Source organism: Lepidothrix coronata, unplaced genomic scaffold (genome assembly GCF_001604755.1).
Source record: "Lepidothrix coronata isolate B3197 unplaced genomic scaffold, Lepidothrix_coronata-1.0 Scaffold234, whole genome shotgun sequence".
NCBI classification, from domain to species: Eukaryota; Metazoa; Chordata; class Aves; order Passeriformes; family Pipridae; genus Lepidothrix; species Lepidothrix coronata.
This window is the reverse complement of record NW_016690414.1, coordinates 727,224-748,240: the sequence shown is the minus strand read 5'-3', so window position 1 is coordinate 748,240 and position 21,017 is coordinate 727,224. Positions and strand designations below refer to the sequence as shown.

General features: G+C 43.5%; 2 protein-coding genes across 5 annotated transcripts in view; one reads left to right on the top strand and one right to left on the bottom strand.

Moving 5' to 3' along the window:
• PAK5 (p21 (RAC1) activated kinase 5) overlaps positions 1 to 21,017 on the bottom strand; it is a 177,501-nt gene that overhangs the window by 155,968 nt on the left and 516 nt on the right. For 2 of the 4 annotated variants that reach the window (XM_017834535.1, XM_017834538.1), the window contains exons 1-2: positions 4,612 to 4,779; positions 3,888 to 3,962 (exon numbers count right to left, since the gene is read on the bottom strand). In XM_017834535.1, coding sequence (XP_017690024.1) covers positions 3,888 to 3,936 — 49 coding nt within the window. In that variant the 5' untranslated portion in view covers positions 3,937 to 3,962; positions 4,612 to 4,779. Of the gene's footprint in view, positions 1 to 3,887; positions 3,963 to 4,611; positions 4,780 to 5,137; positions 5,704 to 18,875; positions 19,052 to 21,017 lie in introns of those variants that run through there. The other 2 variants (XM_017834536.1, XM_017834537.1) reach the window with 2 other exon arrangements.
• On the top strand, positions 4,819 to 20,367 carry ANKEF1 (ankyrin repeat and EF-hand domain containing 1). The gene is made up of 10 exons (XM_017834534.1): positions 4,819 to 4,895; positions 9,120 to 9,506; positions 9,808 to 10,007; positions 11,318 to 11,467; positions 11,873 to 11,996; positions 12,855 to 13,662; positions 16,254 to 16,480; positions 17,704 to 17,849; positions 18,970 to 19,104; positions 20,117 to 20,367. Exons 1-10 carry the CDS (start codon positions 4,820 to 4,822, stop codon positions 20,240 to 20,242), a joined length of 2,379 nt encoding a protein of 792 aa, XP_017690023.1. The 5' UTR covers position 4,819; the 3' UTR covers positions 20,243 to 20,367.

Here is a 21,017-nt window from a genome sequence, read left to right as displayed (position 1 = left end):
CATTTAGCCTGGAGCTCTGGTTTTGCTACATTATAAGGAATAGGGTCTGATGAAGTATCTATTAACAAGAACAGGGGAAACTTTAGTAACTTTTATCTATGAGAGTAATTGAGCATGGTGGCTTCATTAAAGTCTCCTACTAATTGTTGTGGGAAAGATTCCTGGTTAACACATACACAGTTTTAAATTTGGCTTGATTGTGGCATGGCACAAAATCCAAGAACTCTGGGACCAAAAGATCCCAGAACAGCTGGAATCAACTGTGGTGACACTGGTAGATACAGGGCAGGAGTGTGGAGCTTTAGCCTCCCCCATACCAGCTCTCCCAAATCAAACCAAAGACTCTGCTGTAAGTTGACATGGTTAACTTTTTGGTCTGAGCCAGAAATTGCATCCTATACCTGGAAGCCATTCTTAATATGTTAAATTAATTACTGAGAAAAGTTCGTGCTCTCCCCAGTGGGTAATTGGGCAGCTAGGATGAGCAAATAGACTGATTATTCCAGGTTCTCTCCTGGTACACTCAGCAGTGGAACAGCCACTGCACCTGTTGGAGATTGTGGAACATGTTACTTCTCTTTCCAAATGCTGGACCCATCCCTGGAGCTGGCATTGGCAGGAGGACAAGCCTGGGCTCCCAACTGTTCCACAGCAAGATAATCAGATGATTATCATCCCTCTCCTCATTTAACCACAACTGAGCAAGGCCAAGCAAGGGAACAGGAGCAAGGCTTATTCCAACTGAACCAATGGATTTCTTGTATAGGAATTCTCCCTGCTTGACCTCAGGGATTTCAGCAGCCTTACATTACTCTGGAAGCATTGCTTTCATGCTCTTATCTGTTCTTAGTGCAGATTACCCTTCTTCACAACAAGTAGCACTGAACTCCACAAGCAGCTTTGAAACCCAGATGTTTCTCCATCAGGCCTAGGGTACAGGAGCTTCTCTGTGCCTCAAAAACAATGTCACTTCCCATCACACTGTCTCCCTTCTGTTTACATTTCTAAAAGCTACTGCACTAAGTTGCTCAGAGCCAGCACCACCAGATCTGCCCCGCAGATGCAAAATAACTTCCAACTGAAAACTCCTCCTTTATTTGCTGTGTGCAGGGCGAAGCAAGTGATCAATATTTCAGTAGCCTCCTGTAACATCAGATGAGCAAGGCTCCAGAACATCTATTCTTTCACCTTGAAAACTAAGAACTTGCAGTGCACAGGATTTTAGAGAGGGTACAGTGACAGGCTGGGTGAGAACCAATGGGACAAATAAAGGCAGTTTGTATTTTCATTGCTGTCTAACCCATCAGAGTAGAAGCTGAGTGAAAAACAGCTATAACACTATTATCTTTCTTCTTTCCCTTCAGCTTTTTAACATGATCTGCATATAAAGAACTAATCAAGAGAGAGTCAGAGCTTCAATTATTAACAGAACAACCCACTGAAAGTCATCTGGAGTCCTCCCACTGAGTTATATGTGTTCCAAGGCACAGCATTAGACAAGTAAACGTGATTAAAAAAAAAGTAGTGGGAATGATTTTAGAATCCCTGGGCTGAATAGGAAAGAGACCCTCATAGGAAATGGTGATGGAAAAAAAAGTTAATTTTTCCCTTGAAAACAACCACCCCAAAGAAGACACAGCTTTCCCCCCAGGTCTCTTCTCCAAGGACACAGTATCAGGGAGCTAAAAGTTATGTCATGGACTTTCCTTTCTATGCAAAGGTTTATTCCCAGGAGCGCATATTAATTGGTAGAAAGAATGAGCATTGGTTTTGACAGTAAACAATTACAGAAGGACTATAAAGAAGAGCAAACAATTAAGCAGAATCAGTTTAGTAGGTTTTGTGTTGATCTGAGTTGATATTAACAACTTCATAGAGTGGCACCAAAACCAGAAACAGCGGAGCCCAGGAGAGACACATATAGCACAAGGTGGTACCTCCCAGCACAGTTCTGGGGTGGCTGTGCTGCTGCATGAAACAAAGATCATCCCCAGAAGTTCCTTGTTCTTTCCAGAAGGAGACTATTTCCCTGATTTGAGAGAGTGCAGTTACACCCCCTCCCCAATACAGCTGCACTTCACTCCCACTACAGTGCCATGGAAGGGCCAGGCAGGGAAGTGTATCGACACTTAGCAACACTGACATCCTGATTTCATCTCGTGCTCCCTCAGTGTAACTCGCAGCGACCTGAAACAGTCCAGATGACCTTCAGAATTAGCCAAATGTGTAAATTTGTGTCATTCTCCCCAGCTGGCAAATCTGAATGAGATGGAATGCACCACACAGCAGATTTTTTGCGGTAGCATCAGAATCCGGAGAGCTGGATAACAGTGATAATTACTTGCACAGTAAAAGGCTCAAGTGAAAACCATGCAACCCTCAAGCACACCTTCCAGCTGAAGTCAGGCCATCATCAGCCCAGCTCCCACTGATGATAGCAGGACTTCAGTGCCAACCAGCACAAGAGTCCTTGTGGTGCACAGCCTCCCTCCAGAGGTCGGCTGTGGGACATTTGTAACATCCTCGTGCTTTTACAGCCACAGAAAAAACACCCCAGCACAATACAGAGACAGCAACTGAAATGACAGCTGTATTGTTCCCCTTGTTCCATGGAGGGACTGTGTAAGTGCTGTCAGCATGGCACCTTCTGCTGGCTTCAATCAAAACCTCACAGCCTCTGTATTTCAAATCCTTGGAACCACCTGTTTATCAGTGAAATGTTTTCACATGTAATTCCTACCCCATCAGACCTCTGGGCAGCCCTGCCCTCAGGTGAAGACTCAAGCAGTGCAGACACCTGGGTCTGTACCAGACCACGGGAACACTGTGTCCAGTTTTGTCCTGTGATTCCCAGGTTTGGCTCTGGGAGCTGTAATCTCTGGGCTATGTTTAAAGCTTCGGGCAGTTTACACCTTTCTTTCCTCCGTGCAGTCAGTTACATTTTTACCAGCACCATCCCACTTGCATTCCTGCATTAGCCTGGCACTCCTCCAAAACTGAGCTGTCAGCCAAAGAGCCCAACAGCTTGAGGCTTCAGACCTTGGAATAATTTTCTCCTGTGAACTTTATCTCTGAAGGCAGGAAATACTGTGAATTTCTCTTATAGGACTTAGATCCTATTTATTTTGGATATGTTACAGTACCCTAATACCAGAGCAGCATCTCTGCTCTTGAAGCCACACTGCTTTGAAACATCCAATATGATGTTCAGCTGCTGAAAAAGGATGGTTTGCTTCTTGCATCATGAGTTTTTACTGTGACTCTCAAAAAGCTCATGGAAAGCGGATCACCATGACAAAATAAATCAAGCATAAAAATCTAAATATATACACATGCAGTTACATGTACATTCACACTTGGGGTGACATACTAAGTACCCATACTTGTTACAGTCTGTTTCACGTGTTTCCACAATTTCCAGAGTCAAGTCATGCAGGTGTTTCAGAGACAATCTTCAGTTATTTTCATCTTGGGCTAAATTTCAGAATACACGTGCTAGCTTTTCTAATGGGCATTTAATGTGTGCTGTTCTACAAAATTAAAAAAAGGCAACTTACCCTGGGCCTTACTTAGGCCAAGACACACGTGTTTCCTTATTTTTGGCAACAGTAAAAGCACAAATTCTACACAGAATTGGCAGGGGAACATCTGCTGTGCCATGCCCGCATCATCCATTTAGTGTGACCAAGGAGAAAGAGAAGGGCCTGGGTGCTCTGTTTTCCAAAGAGGAAAGCAATCCACCAAGGCAGAACAATGCAAGACTAACAATCCAGCCAATTCGCATAACAAAGTGCTAAAACGAAATAGCTACTGTACAAATGGCACTCCTTGCAGGGTAAATAATGAAGTACTTTATGCTAAAATGATGTTTTTCTCTTGTGACTCACCACACAGTCCCAGGGCTTTCATCACCCGCCTCTCCATGCTGTTGGACATGGCTCCAGCTGCGCGTCACCACTTCCCTGGCAGAAGAGATTTCACATCAAAAAACAATTTTTGTTGAATTTCCTAATGCTAGAGGTGATTTGCAAATGACTGAATGGCCAAACTCAGATAGGAACAAGACAAAAAATCTCACTGCAGTTATCCCATACACGATTACTGCCCCTGACAGGAGCACTGAGGGCTGGGCTGTGGTATCTGGAAATTAGGCACCAAGGGAAGTTGAGAGAAAAGAAATACAGAGGGCCTGGGCAGTCCCAGTGTTACTGCTGTTGCCTTCTAGAATGACTCAGGCTCCACTTGAACAGTTTTGAGCATTTTTCCCCATTCATTGACATTCTTCTGCTGTTAATAAACAGGTTTCTCCTTCCAGCCCAGACTGTGAACGATTATGTTTCCATTCAAGTCTAACACAGCTCATTTATATTATTTTGCTACACAAACCCTGTGGGGACGGCTGTGTGGTTTGGTTATACATAGACCTCGCCGCTCCACTTTTGCGGCGACTCTAATAAAATTTAGAGGGTAAAACAACTATTCAGCGCTGCTTTCCGTGGAACGAGAAGGAGGTTTGTTAAGTAAGTCGGCAATAAGACAACAAAGGCCACGACACCCAACTCCTTCCCCGCGTGGCCGCCTCACCCCCGGCGGCTCGGGGCCGGTCCGTACCGAGCTGAGGGGACCCGACGGCGCTGAGGGGACCCCCACCGGCTGAGGGGATCTGGCGGAACTGAGGGAAGCGGTGGCGCCGAGAGGGGATCCGGTGGAACTGAGGGGACCCGCCGGAGACGAGGGGACCGAGAGCAGCGGCCGCGGCTGAGGGGACCCGCCGCCTCACGGCTGGCGCCCGCGCGACGCCGTTGCCAAGGAGACGGCCATGGCGGCCATGGCGGTCGCTGAGGCGGGCGGGGGTCCGGCCGCCCCCGGGCTCGCGGGGCCCCGCGGCTCCTCAGGTGAGTGCCCGGCGCTGCCGAGCGGCGCGGCCGCTGCCGGGCTTGGCGGTGAGGGGGCGGCGGGGCGGGGGGTGCCGCCTCCCCAGCGCTGCGGAAAGGTTGTGACGGAGCCGGCGCGCTGTGAGGGCTGAGCGCAGCCTCGCAGGAGGGGGACCCGCGGAGCACCGAGCCGCTGTGCTTCACGTTTCTAAAGGAAATCCCCCTCCGCTGGACATCGCCCCCACCTCACGCCCCGCAGTTACCTCAGTGTGTGTGTCTGCACGGCCACACGAGCGAGTCCTTGGCACGTAGCACCGTGTGGGTCAACTCCAGCTCTCCGGCATCCTCCCTTTCCAGCAGTTTCCCTCCCGTTAAAGCCACTCTCCTCCACAGGCCACCCGTTCCTCTGAGTCGCAGCCCGGGGAAAATCAACCAACGCCAGATTTATCCCTTACCTGGCTTCTGCAGGGCCCTGGGCAGAAGCGGCTGCTCACCCTGTTCCTCGCTCCTGGGTGCAGCAGCACCTCATTCCCAACTCCCCAGCAATCCAGGGGCTTGCCTGGAGCCCGGCTCTGCTCCTGGCTGAGGAGCCACCTCCCCTCAGCCCCTGTCCCGCAGGTGTTGCTCATACACCCGATTGCCAGGTGCTGGCTGGCCCCAGGGCTGCTGGGCAATGTTACATTCCTGTTTGGATGGACACTGAGGGACTGGAAGTCACAAGGCAAACTGGAGACAACAGGATGCTCATCTTTTGGTCTAACCCAGCCATAACCTCGGGACTGCCTTCACAGAGCTCAGGACTGGGCCCCGTTTCCCACAGGGCTGGATCTGGGCTGAGATCCCCACACGATATTAGAACCTGACGGGAAGCCCCAGCCACTCAGCCCTCAGCTATTCCTCAGCCCCAGGCAAAGCATCTCTGGAGAGTTAACACCAACATTATCGGCTATTCATGATACTGGAATTCAGTTTTAGAAGAACTTTGCTGCATCACTCCCATTAAACATTAGTCACAGCCAAAAATCCAGTGCAATTATTCTTATGAAGCTGTAAATATAGTGTGGCAGTGTTACCATATTGGTTCCTTTTATACTAACATAGAGGGCTCATCCTTATCTCTGTGGCCAGCATGCAAAGGGATTAAATTTAGCAAGTGCTCAGCTATTTCCCCTCACTAAAGATAAAACACATGAAAATTTTGTTTACTGGTTTGTGAATAGTGATAATTAAAAGGATGTTTTTAACTTGGAATGTTGAAACTGAAAAATGCTGCAAAGTCTTAAGAAGGAGCCACAAGTGCTTCCAGCAGCAGCTGGGCACCAGGCTTTGACAGAGAGTCAGAAAGTGAGAGCACTGGGCACCAGACCTTCCCTCTCTGTCAGTGTACCTCGACCACAGCTTGCAAAGCTTTGTGGGAAAACAGGAATCTGAATAAAATGATTCTTTAAGTACTTGATATAGCAGGAAAAGGATTAATCTGGATTTGAAACGGGTTCATGCTCTCATCCAAAACGATGATACAAGCTGGCAGAATGAAGGTAGCGAGCCTGTTGATGTTTGTCAACAGATAAAATTGTTGCTAAGCAGATCTCAGAGGCTTGGGATTTATGATTATGGCTTCATGAAGCCCTCCTCAGAGCAGGACTGTCTCAAAGCCACACTAATAATCCCTCATTTTCCATAAAAACGTCTGTTACAGGTTAAGTGATAAAAAAAATCTATGGAGTATGTATTGATGGTAGTATTTACCTAATGAAGATTTGCAAGATCTATACTTACACTTACACTTTAGACACCTGATTAATTTACTTGTAACTTCACCTGACTCTGGATAGAGTTTTCTATCCCACCTGTCTTACTGTGACTCTGCTACTGTAGAGACTTCTAATAAAACTTGATCCAGTCACTTTTCAGAAATACTGCAAAGAAATCTCAACTGTCACAGTTAAAATGTTACAGTTGTTTTCATGTAAATTGTTGGTTCTTAATGCTTTGAAGCAAAGACTTTAGACTGAGTAGGGTCTCACTGGTGGCTGAATTGTGATAACAACAGACTTCACTGTTGTGATAAAAATAATTTCACTTATGTTTATGAAAGTAATTTTATCCCTATGTGAAGTATTAAAATAATACTGTGATAAGCATCTCAAAAGCACCAGAAAAAAACTAATCAGGCTGAATTCGGACTAGAATTGTAATGGACTGTGCATTACCCTGTGAGCAAAAAGGAAAGTGTGCAAGGAAGTGTGAGGGGTGCTGTCAGTCTCATGTCCTGCATGGGGTAGAGGTTGTATTACTTATTTTACTTTCACTGATTTCACTTTGGAAAACACAGCATCCTGGGACATCCTAATTCTGGAGGCTTTTACATCAGAGACTGAGTGTAACTTTTGTGAAAGAGGTAGCACTGGCACTGTCCTGAATCTCAAGGATAATCCATAAAACAAATCCAAATCCATATGCAGTGAATATTATATCCACTTGTGCCTTCATCAAATGCTACCAGCAGGTTTTTGCCAGCTGCAGTTCTGCTCGTGTTCTGTGGCATTACTAACCTACTTCCATGAAGAATGTAATTTCTTCAGTGTTTGCAGCTTCAGGGGGAGAAAGAAGGGAAGAAAAGGCAAGTTTTGGTCCTAAGTGAGTTCCTGAAAAAATGTTGTGCGATTTCCAGATGCAAATAATGAATAATAGTGGGAAGAAGGGGTCTAGTTCTTGGAAGTTCCTTAGTGCTGCAGGGTGGTGGGAAATGGGACAAGAACAAGAGAGAGCATTTAAGTTTGTCAGCTCCATCTAAGTATCTTTAAAAACATATCTTTTCTGAATTCCAGTGGTGTAAGTACTGTAAGAGCCTTCCCTGCGGTACCTTCCTGCTGCTCCTCCTCACAGCCCCTGCAGCGTTTACACCACGACTTTCCCTCTGCTCAGAAACCAGAAAAAAACCTTCCTGTATTGAAGGTTTGCTCTGAAATAACTTCCTAACGTTTCAGGCTGTAAAAGCCAGGCTCTGTAGGGGACTCTGGTGTTCTCTTCTGTCAGTGCATTGCTCTGAAGTAGCCTCATTTCTCAGCTCTAAGCTTTAGGATGACAGTGCTGCTATAGCTGTAACCCTTGTCGGTAGAATAAAAATCTCTGCATTTATTCCCTTTCCCTGGATAAAATTCCACAAGAAGCACAACATGGTAGGGATGAAAATGAACAAGCCACAGGTGACAGATTTAAGTTATTGCTACTTTATGATTTAATTGTGCAATGTAAGAATATACTTTGTGTACGTGACCAGAATGAGGGTTGTGCAAGACCTAAACAGAAAACGAAACAAAACCCAACTATTCCCTAATAAGACACTGTTCCTCCACCTTTTTTTGTTGTGTGTCCTGTAAGAGTTTGGGAGGATGGGCTGACCCAAGGCTTGCTGAAGCTGATAGAAAGCTTCCCATCCACTTAGGCAAGCTTCAGAAATGGTCCTTATAATGCCTGACCCTTGCTTGACCCTCCAGCCACATGTGCTGGGAGTAGCTAAAAGAGGCTAAAAAAACCTAAAAAAAACCAAACAAACAAACAAACAAAAAAAACACAACCAAACCCAGAACTGAGGCAAATGCAAAGCTGTTTTCCAGCACTGCATTTTTCTCAAGAAGCAGGTGTTGCTTCACCTGGCGGAACTTTTTCCCAGGCCAGTGCCCCACTGTCTGCATCTTTTTTTTCCCCTAAGATTTTGCTGCAGAGGAATTCAACCTACTCTTTTATGTACATAGCCTGGTAGGAAGGTCATGCATCAACTACCAAAAAAAAAAGGTGCTCAGGTACTGATGAGGTGGTGTTAGTATCATTTTTAGTACCAATTTTATGTTTCAGCAAGTACAGAGGACACTGTGTGATTTTTTTTTCCCTTTGAAAATGACAGATGATCAACCTCCCCTTAGGCTCCCAAGTAATTGTAGATTATAACAGTTCCTAGAATGGAAAGCAGTTACTCTACAGTTCCTTAACTTAATTTTCTCCTTGAATGAGACTTCTTCAGAAGAGTTGGAAGACTAGAAAAATTAGCAAGGTGCTACATGGGTTTATATAGTCTCTATATATGCTGTATATAATAAAAGATAATTAAATCAAAGCTTAATGTTCTGTCAAGATAAAGTGGATATTTTCATGCTGTGAACATAGTTTGATTCCTGGTCTTACTGGCATGTAATTATAATCTCTCATCTCTGAGATTACATGTTCTCTTCTCTCCCCATGCAGAAACTACTTCCTTGAAAGAAGATGGTTTTCCTTATTCCAGGATGTTACCAGTAGATAGAAGACTTCTAAATTTACAGATCTACAAACTTCTTCAGTGTGTTCACCAGAAAGACAAGAAGCAAATAGAAAAGCTGGTCCAGAAGGGCTTCCCAAACCTCATTAATTACACAGAGCCTAAGGAAGGATATAGTGCCTTTCACTTGGCCTCCATGAAAAATGACATTGAAATGTGCCGCTTCCTGCTGGAACAGGGAGCTCATCCCAACGTGCAGGACACGATGGGACGCACTCCAGCCATGAGGGCAGCTGAGCTGGGCCATGAGGTGGTTTTGGAGTTATTAGCAAAAGCTGAGGCAGACATGACTGCTGTGGATAACGAAGGGAAAGGTGAGTGAGAGGGAGCTTTGTCAGACCAGAAATACCATGAAACGATCTCTGAACTGTGTTACAGACTTACTGTGTACGTTGTGTCCCACCTGTAGAGGAGCCCTGGGTGAGGGTAATCCTTACAGCCCAACAGAAGCCATTGGCCACAACAGCTTTGGTGGAAATGGAAATAACTGCCCCTGAACAGTGTAGGCCTTTAAATCACAGGTCTCCCCAGTACACAGCTGAGAGGTAACTTGTGATTGAGAATCACTTTCCTCCCATGACCTGTCAAATACTAAATTCTGGTTTACTCCCCCAGGTATTTTGTTTTACTGCCTTTTACCTACAAGGCGGCACTTCCACTGCCTGCACATTGCCCTGAAATACGGTGCAGATGTGAACAACTGTACCACTGAGGGGAGGTCTGTGCTGCTACAAGCCTGTGAGCAAGCTCATGAGATTAAAGAAATGTGTCTGGCTTTCTTGGAGAGAGGAGCAAGTCCCCATGCAAGAGACCCGGTATGAGTATTTCTGTAACTAAGAACATACACAGGAGTATGGAATAATAACCAGTTGACTGGAATGTATGACCTTAAATCCTCACATTGAAATAATTAAGCAGTGAGAAGGGCTCAACTCTGTGGCCATGCCTATTCCCACCTTCTGTACCACCCTTCTTTTGGAGCAGAGGGATTTAAGTCTTCTGCTGGATCCACATATCCTGATTTGGATTTTCTACAAATATTTCACAAAACCAAACTGGAACTGGGCCAGCTCTTAGGAGCTACAGTTCACTGTACTTCGCTGGAGGAGTGCTGATCTGCACTTTGCCTCATTGTGCCCTCAGGTTTTCAGAGTTCAAAAAATATTCAGTAAAAGGTGAGTCCAGCAGGAACAACCTGATGGGGAATCAAGGCAGGGATGAGACATTAGAAACTTATCTCTCTTTTGTATGTCTTAATGACTTACTTGTTTGGTTCCCTAATTTAACAAAGATCTGATGGACTGAAGCTCTGTGCTGTTGGTAAGTCTAGAAGCTGGAGCTTTCCCTTAATGTTATTCAAGGCTTTTCCTTTGGTTCTGGTTTTGCACTATCCTGGTCATATAACAGGAATGATTTGCTTGGCTGGCAAAGACAGATATCAGGGAAGAATGTTTGGTTCAATGGAACAAAATCCATGGATCACTGCTCTCTTTGCCCCCCTCTAGAGTGGCAAGTGTTGCTGTGGGCCAACATGATAATAGCAGGTTATCCCTCATCCAAGATGTGCTGTGTTTTTGGGAAGGTCACCAGATCTGCCACAGTCATCCATCATAAAGAAAATAGATTCTGCTAAACACAAACATACATCATTATCTAGAAAGAGACAAATCATTAATGTATTTGAGCATGAACTTTTCCTCACAGAACAGTAGTGAAATTCCGATTGCTCTGCCTTCCCCATAGCACTCCTCCAGCCATAGCTCCATATTTCATAAGCTGAAGTGGTATTTTGTGTCAAATTTTGTAAATATGCATGAGAACATGCACACAGAATAAAGGATTCCTTAACCAAGGAATTGATTTTCACGGGCACTATTCAAGACACTCAGGCTACCAATGTACTTGAGTTGCTGGGATTTGACTACTCATATCTTAGCAGCACCATGACTTGATTCTTAAAGCTTACCTGCAGTGCCTTTGAAACTATTAGACTTGTCTCCTTTTCCCAGTACTAGCTAAGAGGAGACTTTCAGTTTTATGCCACCCTGCAACAATCAGATCATATTGTTCCAGCCTGGATTCGCATGAGGAAGAAGTGCTGAAGTGTTTTCTTGCTGCCTGGCAGGCCACGGGTCGCACGGCTGTGATGGAGGCTGCAAGGGAAGGTGCTGTCGAGGTGGTGCGTGCTCTGCTCGCCAGAGGAGCTGATGTGAACCTGTTTGACTTTGAGAGACACAGTGCTGCACATTTTGCAGCCAAAGGAGGCTTTTTTGAGGTATCGTCATTTGTGGTGTTAAAGCAAAGTCTTGGGGGTTGGGGGGGTTGAGTCCAGTATCTCAGCTGATCAAAGCATAATAATCAGCAATCAAAAGCAGCTTCTTTTTAAGTACCAAAGGAATCCAGCAGTGGTAGATAGGCCAGACAGTGGCCTACAGTGAGCTGGCAGGAACAGAGATTGTCCTTGGAGTCTACAACTGCCCAGGGTTTTTGTTTCCTCAGTTAAATAGGCATAATACTATCGAAAACATTAATGTTACATGTGCATCGATCAGCTGGACATGGGCTAGAACTTCGCTGTGTAAAATGGGAATATATGATATTGCATTTATTTGTAAATCAATCTCACGTTTTCCCACCTTAACAAACAGACAAGATTTTTGGTGGTACTTTGTTTTTCTAGATTCTGAAGTCTATTTCAGCTTATAATGGAGACTTGAAACTTATTGCTATGAATGGGAACACGCCACTTCATTACGCTGCAGAGGGAGGATTTGCAGATTGCTGCAAGTATATAGGACAAAGAGGTACATTAAAAATAAGTTACTTTGCAACTATCATCTATATTCTATTTCTGTGCTAAAGGAAAGGTTTCATTTGGGCATCTCTGAAGGACTTGTTGCTCGGGTACCACGTGGCAAATGTGGTTCTCATTAAGAAGTGCCTGACAGAGGCTACTATCTCATGTGGGTGAGAAAATATTTCTCAAAGAAAGCAGCAGCAACATCAGGGGGTTGTATTGGACAGTATTAAGTAGTTCTGGTTTTAGTTGGTTTTAGATGTATTGCATTGAAATTTCCAATAGAAAATAAATTTTTGCTTTGCTGACAATTTAAAACAAAAATCTCTGTGTAGTCAGGAAGAAAACTCCATGCCCGTGGGTATTGAAACAAACTCCAAAGCAGCTGTGATCCCTTCCTGACTTAATCAGATGATCATAGCACTTCCAGCTTTGATTGAAGAGGACCATGAAAAATCCTGTGTTCTGTTTCTGTGATTCAAACTGATCCATTGCCAAATTGTAATGTTAGGGTATAGAACACTCAATAATATTTTCACCTTTGTTTCTTCTTAACCTTGCTTACCACTAAGTAAAAATGTAAAGTTTCCACTGAACTTCTGCCTTTCTATACATATTCATGAGTGCATGGATAAACAGAGCATGGGTTGCTCAGTGCTTCTCCCACTGGGAAAAGAATATGGACACGTGGCTGACCTTCCAGTCTGGGATCAATGATGTGGTTCCACCTACTATGGCTACTTACAGTTAAAACAGTATAAAATTGCAGACCTGTGGCACTGAGTTGCCTGTACATCACAAGTTTCTTACGTGACATAATTAGGAATTCCACTCCACTATCAGCTAAATTGTGTCCATATTTTAGGCTGTGATCCTACATGGAGAAACCTGTTACATCTGACCCCAAGAGAGGCTGCCAAGAACGGCGGTTTTAAGGCAGCAGTAACCATTTTGCGTAAAATTGAAAAAGGCTTTAAAAAAACCTTATCCCCCGATGAAGAGGTCTCTGCCTGGCACCTGAAGCTGTACGACTGGTCCTTGGAGCACGAGGATTCCCTCCGCAAGGAGTTTGAGGCTCTCCTCCAAGAAGATGGGATGGTGACCAGAGCTGACTTTGTATCCGTAATTCAGAAGCAGTGGAGCTTCCTGGGTGCTGAAGAAATGGAAAATATTGCTAAAATGCATGAAGTGCAGCCCGACAGGATCAACCTCGACGAGTTTTTTAAAGGCTCCAAATACCTGGACAAAAACTTTCTCATGTCGTCCTTTGGGCCCAAAGCGAAGAAGCAGAAAAAGGGGGCGAAAGCAAAAGGCAAAAAAGGCCTCCCTGTGCCGGTCTGTGTCATTCCGAAGAGGGAATATCCTCGTGGGGAAGAGGGCTTGCCTGTGTACCTGGTTGAGGCTTTTCCAAACATTCCTGATGAGGAGAGATTTAAACGGGACCACCCCTCTGCCCACCCCGTGCACGACGACCGTGTCTGGTACCTGGAGGAGCCAAGGAAAACGTACATGGATATTAACTACCTTGTCAGAGCAGGAGACATCGTGTCCCTGCAGAAAGCATTTGAGGAGGGTGTGCCAGTTGACATAAAAGATAAATATTACAAAACACCTTTGATGGTTGCGTGTGCAAGTGGGAACGTGGTCCTTGTGGAGCTCCTTCTGGAAAAGGGGTAAGATGATTTCAATTTAATTGCTATATTGGAAAGGTTTTCAAAAGCATACATTTCCAGTATGCAACAGGTTTGGTTTTTTTGCTTATATAACGTTTAATATTAACGTTAGTTCCCTAAGATCCCACTTCACAGAAGTTTAGTGTATTACTTTTCACCTTTTACTAACAGGGAAGTGGAAGCACCCAAGAGGTAAGTTCCCCAGGCCTGAAACTTTCGGTGTCCGGGCTGTTGACCTTTGGTCAGCTGCAGAGTTCTGTTGGAACTGCTGTTAGTTCACGCCCGTGTCTCAAGCGGTGCATCCTCAAAGCTGAACACTCAAAACTGGGTGAATGATTCTGGGGAAATCTGGCTGAAGTGGCTTGCCTGAAATCATCAAGGTGACCCTGGACTTCCCTGTTCCACGTGCCAGGGCCTTTGCATGCAGATGTTTTAGGCCTTAGAATCACTTTCCTCTGCAGCTGAGGCAGCAGGATTTACACCAGAAGCCCCTGCTGCTGTTTAGTCTGTTCCTCACTTTAGAAGTGCTTCAGCAATTTTGTAGCCTACAGACACACTTGGGAAAAATCTCAATGACGGCTTAAAAATGAAAGCAATTTCGGAAAGATTCAGTCATACTTGTGTAATAGCATAATCTCTTCTTAATGTCACACTGCTGTAGTCCTACAGTCATTCACATAAATGCTTAAATGAACATTTTTCAAAGATATTTATGTTAACTTTGTTCTTTACCCATAGATAGAGTTATTTTTAACATTAATATCCCAGGGTAAGTGACTGTGGTTGTTGCTCTGGTTCCTGCAAAGATTAACAGCACGTGGATCTTTACACACCCTGGTAATTACACTGACATTCCTGGAGCATATGGGAAGTTGTGTAATGTGTATATTCAGGTTTTCCAAAGATAAAGATGTAACAGCTACCAAATTAATCTACCAAATTAATCTCCACTACTTTTAGCAAGCCTCACTAGACAGCACTGGAGTCACATCATATTTAACAGTGAGACCTAGAAATGTAATAGCTTAGCTTAAAAAAATAGTACCACTTCTGAGATTTATAAATTGACAGAAATGAAAATGGAGAGGAAAATTACCAGTAGTGTTTTGCTTTGCATCTCTCAGCAGCATGGACTTTCGGTTTGGCATGGGCATTCAAATCCTTTTTACAGTATAACCTTTTCAGTACAGTATCACAAACACATACAGAGCAGAAAACAAAACATATTTTTCCAGAACTATAGAAAATTCCAAGGTTTAAACACAAATTGGTGGTATCTACTTTCTATCTTGCTCCAGAAAGACTCAGAACTAAATGAAATTTGGGCTAAAGGTAAACTAAGAGAAAACACTGAAGAATTTTTAAGTCAGTGCTGCCTGTTCCCATTGATCAGTTTGTTTATGAAAGAATGAAGTTAGAAAAAAGGATTCAGGGGCAGACAGAGTCTGAGTACAGGCATGGAGGTTGGGTTGAGAGAGAAAGTGGAATAACTGGAACAGCTTATCTTAATGAGAAATATGAAGGAAAGGGAAACTGCATACAAATAAACCATAATAGCTCAGCAACTGAAAGATAACAGAGGTAAAAGTCAGGGGTTGGGGGAATTTTCTGTGATAAGATCTCACCAGAGGTAGAATTCTGAAAGAGATTAAAAATTTAAACAAGGAAAGAAGAACAGATGTATCTGTGCTTTTCTCTTGACTTCAATATTAATCACCTGACCTGAAGAGCAAAAAGCTATCTCTGGAAGCAGCTTCTCCTATAATTCCCTCTCCCTCCCTGTCTTTTGGGAAGACAGCAGCTTTTTGACCATAGAGTAAGTGGGACAGTGACCTTAACTCAGTTCAGGACCTCTAGGGCTGTTAATGCTTTTCCTCTTCATCCCTTCATCAATTCATCCCAGCATATTGCAAATATCTCCCCTGAACTAGCCCTTGCATCCTCCAGAACATCCCAATTTTAATTTGGGAGCAGAAACAGATCTAGTACAGTGACCCAGTAGCTGAGAAAGTTTCCAATGCTCAGATTTCTGAGGCAGAGCTTCTGTAATTCACTTGTCAGAGGGAGAAGCCAGTGAACAGAAATGAAGCAGGCAGAGGGGCAGCAACACGGAAAGGAAAGGGAGAGCTGAACATCTTGTGCAGATGAACTCGGCACATCCACACATTAGGCAGCGTTGCCACGTTTTGTAGCACCTGTTCTTTGCCCAGAAACACACTTTTTTGAATTCCTTAATCTGCTCTCTGCCATTCCCAGTGCAGCTGGAGCACAAACACTAGCAGCATGTTACAGCACTGAGGTGTCTGAATGCTTGTTGTTTTTCCTGCCCCTGTGAAAACCTCCACATGGAGGACACTGTGTTGGCTTGGAGTGGGACACGGTCACACCCAGACACACTCCTACAATTAATATTCCATGAGAAGCTCTATAGCAGAGACCCAAATGGTTTCAGAGTAGCAATATGAACACAGCCACTGACATGGAATTTGCCATGGCAGTGGGCAGTTCCCATGGATTGTCCTTGGAGCTGGGGATGTTATTTTAGCCATTAGACAGCTTCACCTGGCACAACTGCTCTTACTCTTTTGCAGGGCTGATGTAAACATGACAGACAATTTCCTGTGGACTCCCCTGCATCACGCTTGCTCTAATGGACACCTGGATATTGCTGAGCTGCTGGTGAAGGCTGGAGCAGCAGTGGATGCCCTTGGAATAGGCAACACCACCCCACTGATGAGAGCCATTGAGGCCTGCAGGCTGGACATCGTCTACTTTTTAATCACTGCAGGTGCCAACATCCAAATTACAAACAGCAATGGTAAATATCAGTGTCTCCAAAAAAGGCTGTTTCTGTGTTAAAAACACTGAGTTCTTGGAACACTTTGTATAAGCATTCTGAATTTAGGACTGCTATCAGGATCAGGATGAAGGTAACGGGTTCAATTAGTTTTCTACAATGTGGCATCACTGCTGTAAATAGTCAGCTTTCCTGGGTTTTATGCATCTAGAAAATAAAGTAACATAATTAATTACACAATTAAGGAGGCTGTTGCTCCTCAGAAGATACATACAGAGTTATAAGTGGCTTTAATGAAAACATTCTATCTAATTATTATTATTATTTGAGGGAAAATTAGATTTCAGTTGTGGCCGGTGTATACTTTGCCACCCATTTAAGTGATTTATTTTTAGGCATAGACAGCTCTGGTTAAAAAAATTCCCTGCTGCTCTACATAAATATTACTCCCTGAGAAAACAAATCTGAACTGATACTGAAATGTTGCCTCCTCACAGCAGATCCCTCATTCAGTGTCATTGCCCCTGTTTCCACAGTAATTTAAACAGTTAACATGCATCCCATTTGCAGCTCTTGCTCCAGCATAGGAAGAAACATTGCCCCAAAATGAGACTTCCCTTGCCAAAATGCCTACTAGGTGAAACCCTGCCAGTAGAAGGGATGTATATTCCTTATTTCTGGTTCCATGTGGAGTTCTGAGTCACACAGCAGTTCGCTCTCACAGTAATTTACAGCCACAGGATCTCATAGATCCAGGAGAGGCTTTTTTTTCCTTTATTAAGCACTGAAGGTGTTCAGTCCCATTTAAACCATGGGGCTTTCCCTTGCCAGCTCCAGGAAGAAGGAGATAGCTACAATAACTTGGTCTGCGTTCCTATCCTTGTACTGTGCCAGCCATTTCCTAGTGCTAAATGATCTCAGAGATCAAAATGACAACTTGCAGGACCAGTATATTAAGCTGCAAATGTCAGGACATTAAGAACAAAGCAATCACTCCAAGAATTCCTGCAATATTGGGTTTCAAGGCTTGTTTCTGCAAGGTCTTACTTCTGCAAGTAATGCTGATGACTGCTGGCCCTCACACCAATGTCAGGCACGCTGCTGGCACATGGAATTAATAACATAATTAATAAAATAGTAGCCAAATTAAATTCAGTTGATTGTACTGTCATTATAAAATTGCAATAACAAGTGCTAACGTTGATTTTCATGGTTTATACGGGTATTTATGTTTTTAAATACAGGAAAGAATGCTCTTGATATTGCCAAAGTATTTGACAATGCTAAAATAATTGAACTGCTTGAAAATCTTATGGATAATTTGGCAGAACCAGAAGAAGAAGCAAAGACAGCAAAAGGTGGGAAGCCAAAGTCATCAGAGAAAAAAGAGGTATGAGAGATAGTAACAAAGGACTGATTTGCTAATAGTTAGTAGAGTGCTTCTGTCTTTCTTTGCCATCCATTTCTCTCTAAAGCTATAGATCAGGCTGCTTTGTTAAAGTATTTTCAGATGCCAGTACTTATTCTTGTCAGTACTAGTACTTGTTCATCAATTAAAATTTTGTCTTGCTAATTATACAAAGTTCATGACTTCCCCAGACCCACATAAGAATTATTCCCCATATCACTGGCAGGACACAGAAAGATAGTTCCCGTTCTTTTTCCCTCCTCCTGAAGTTTATGAACAACTGGTAACCATAATGTCTTAAAGGAAGCACCTGTTTCTTCTCAAGATAAGAGTAAGGCCCTTCAAATTGATAAAAAGGTCTTTTCATTCTGCTAATGGAATTCATTGAGGTGATATCAGGCTTTTTGACTTCCCATTTCAACTGCTGACCTGAGTCCTGTTTCTCAAATCCCACACTGACATTTGCCTGTTGTATTTCTGGGTGCTTTTCTTGCACTCCCCAGGGATCCTCAAGTACCTCAGCCCTGCCCTGGTTCCCAAGCTAAGCCTCCATGACCACATCCTGATTGTCTTATTGTGGATGGGACCTTCCTGATTCTTGTTAGTCAGACCCAGGATGTTATTTGGGCAGAAAATGCAATTGTATCTGCATGGCTGGACATGTCCTTCAGCAGTCCTGCCCTGGACAGTGCAGTGAATATGTCCCAGTAGCTAAATGTTGGTTTACCCCTTTCAGAGTGTTTTGAATGCCAGGGACAGCACAGGACTTTCACAGGCAGGAGGAAGACCTTAGGGGCTTGTTTATTTATCACCTGACAGAGGATGGAGTCACCAGCAGTAGGAGGTGATTATCTTGTGTGTCATAAAGAGCAGTTAATGGTTTAGTGCCCAAAGAGGAGAAGAATCCTTTACCTTTCAAAAGGTTTGCCCTCACAATTTTTGGTTTTAAAAAATAATATCAGCTTTAAGAGAAACAGATTCTGAATGGATTAAGAAAATTACACTCACGGTGAGGTGATTGCAGAAGAGCTTCAGAAGATGCAGGATGTGTGTCTGGCTTCTGAGCACGATGTGTTGGTATAGCTGATAATTTCTCTTCCAGTCTCCAGAGGTACCTCTGCCAGCTGTAGAAAAACCTGTTCCTGAACTGACACTGCGTTCCCGAAAGGCCAGTGCTCGGAAGCCTTTGGTAACAAAAGAGAGGAACAAAGATGACATCAGCTTCAAACCCAGAAAGGTAAGTACAGTAGCAAAACACGAGGGCAGTTTCACATTAATGTAAAGGTAGGCCTTGCTGAGATCAAAATCCAGAACAATCCATGACTTCACAATGAAATGACTTCACAATTCAACCGTCTTAGAGATGATGTGCCACAGGCTGGGGAGGCAGACACAAAACAAAGGGCAACTAAAGCGTTCATGGATATGTATTATATAAATACACATAACAAATTATTGTGGAAATCAAGCTCTTATCAGATTTTAAAACAGGGTTAAAGTTTACAGGACTCACAGTAAAATACGAACGCAACTACATTCGTGGTATGGATTTTCACACTCCTGCTTTTAAAGGATAGGAGTCTGTGCATAGGACAAGCACCAACTTCTTGATTAGTTGTCACATGAATTATGTCAGTGACAGTTACTGAACTGGATGGATCACAGTACACTAAACACTTACGTCCTAGAGTCAGAATACTGGAAATATAACACCTCTGTCAGGGACTTGTTCATACTCACAAATAACTGAGAAAAAGATGATTGCAGAGAGGTTTGTTTTTAATATATTTTTTTCTCCTTCAAAAGGAAAAGAAAACCATTTCTGGCTGAGGAGTTGTGTTTGGAGTTTGTTTATCATTTCCCCAGCCCTGATTTGTGCTGGTTTCTGCAATGGTCTCAGGGGACTGAGGCTGCATTGCCTGTGACTCTACAGCTAATTACTATTTTTCACTCTGAGGATTGTGGGCCTGAGTCAGTAATTTTAAATAATTACCTTGAGATCTTTCCCACATTATCTGTAATGTGAGCCCATGGCACGTTATAGATTGGAAGTGACAACAAGAGAATGCCCTGCTTATTCATACACAAATTGTTGTCACATCTTCTGCTGGGAGGGCACACTAGTTCTCTTCTATGTCTCAAGTGCAAAGGAGTGCTAGAATATGGCTCAGTTTGGCTCACAGTACCTTCTTACTGTTCCTGTTGCAGAATTCACGTCTCAATTAACTGCAAATATCTTTATTTTGTAGCTATGGAGCCCTGATGCTGCAACAATTGAGCTTGTAAGAAAGCAAGAATTCCTCCGTGAACGTGCTGCTATTTGTGGTCACTTAGAAGGCTTTACAACCCTCTTTAATAGAAAATTTAAGGATTAAGCCCACCAGCTGGAAGAACCTATTTCGGCATGTATTTTTAGGAGACAAAGATCTAAAAGGCTACTCCTCTGCAGGGAAGGAATCATGCAGTGCTCAGGAAATATGTCTCGGTTACAATAAAAGAAAATCATATCAAGTTTTTCCTCTATAGAATATGTTGCTTACATACGATCTTTTGTTAAGGGCTTAGTCTGGTAAAAGGTTTATCCTCATGTGATTCCAAGTCTTGGAGCTAGCTCAGCATACTCCATGGAATAGCTGCTGTTGTGACACACATGTGTCCTTTGTAAAGGTCTGGCTTTATAAGGTTATTTTCTGTCCCAATGTAAAACTTCTTCCTGGAAGATACGTTACCTTTTTACTTTCAATATATAGGTATGAAGACATAATTCAGTAATTACCTAAGACAGATATTTGGTTGTGTGCAGAGGCAACAGAAAGTTCAGCATTTACAAGCAGTGCATGCAGTGATCCCTCTTTAACTCCAGCTGCACATGCACATGGGATATTTAGGAGATAACCAAGGCAAATGCAAAGCAAGGAGCCGTATCTAGAGATACTAGTTTCAAATGCCACTACTGACCATATTATTTGTATGAACCTGGTCGTGCATGAGTAGTTTATGACAAGCTGTTAGACAGAGAAAATATCCTGCTACATTGTAACAGATCAGTATAAGGACTTTACAGGCAACTGAGATACCATTTCAAGTTTCAGCTCTCTTGGAACTCTTAATATCAGTGTATGATTTTTGTCTGTCAGCATAAAACTTCTG

Coding starts and splice junctions, on each gene's coding strand:
- ANKEF1 (XM_017834534.1), top strand. CDS start 4,820: ATGGCGGCCATGGCGGTCGCTGAGGCGGGCGGGGGTCCGGCCGCCCCC. Junction 13,663..16,253: donor GAGCTCCTTCTGGAAAAGGG/GTAAGATGATTT, acceptor ACTCTTTTGCAG/GGCTGATGTAAACATGACAG. Junction 17,850..18,969: donor AGTCATCAGAGAAAAAAGAG/GTATGAGAGATA, acceptor TTTCTCTTCCAG/TCTCCAGAGGTACCTCTGCC.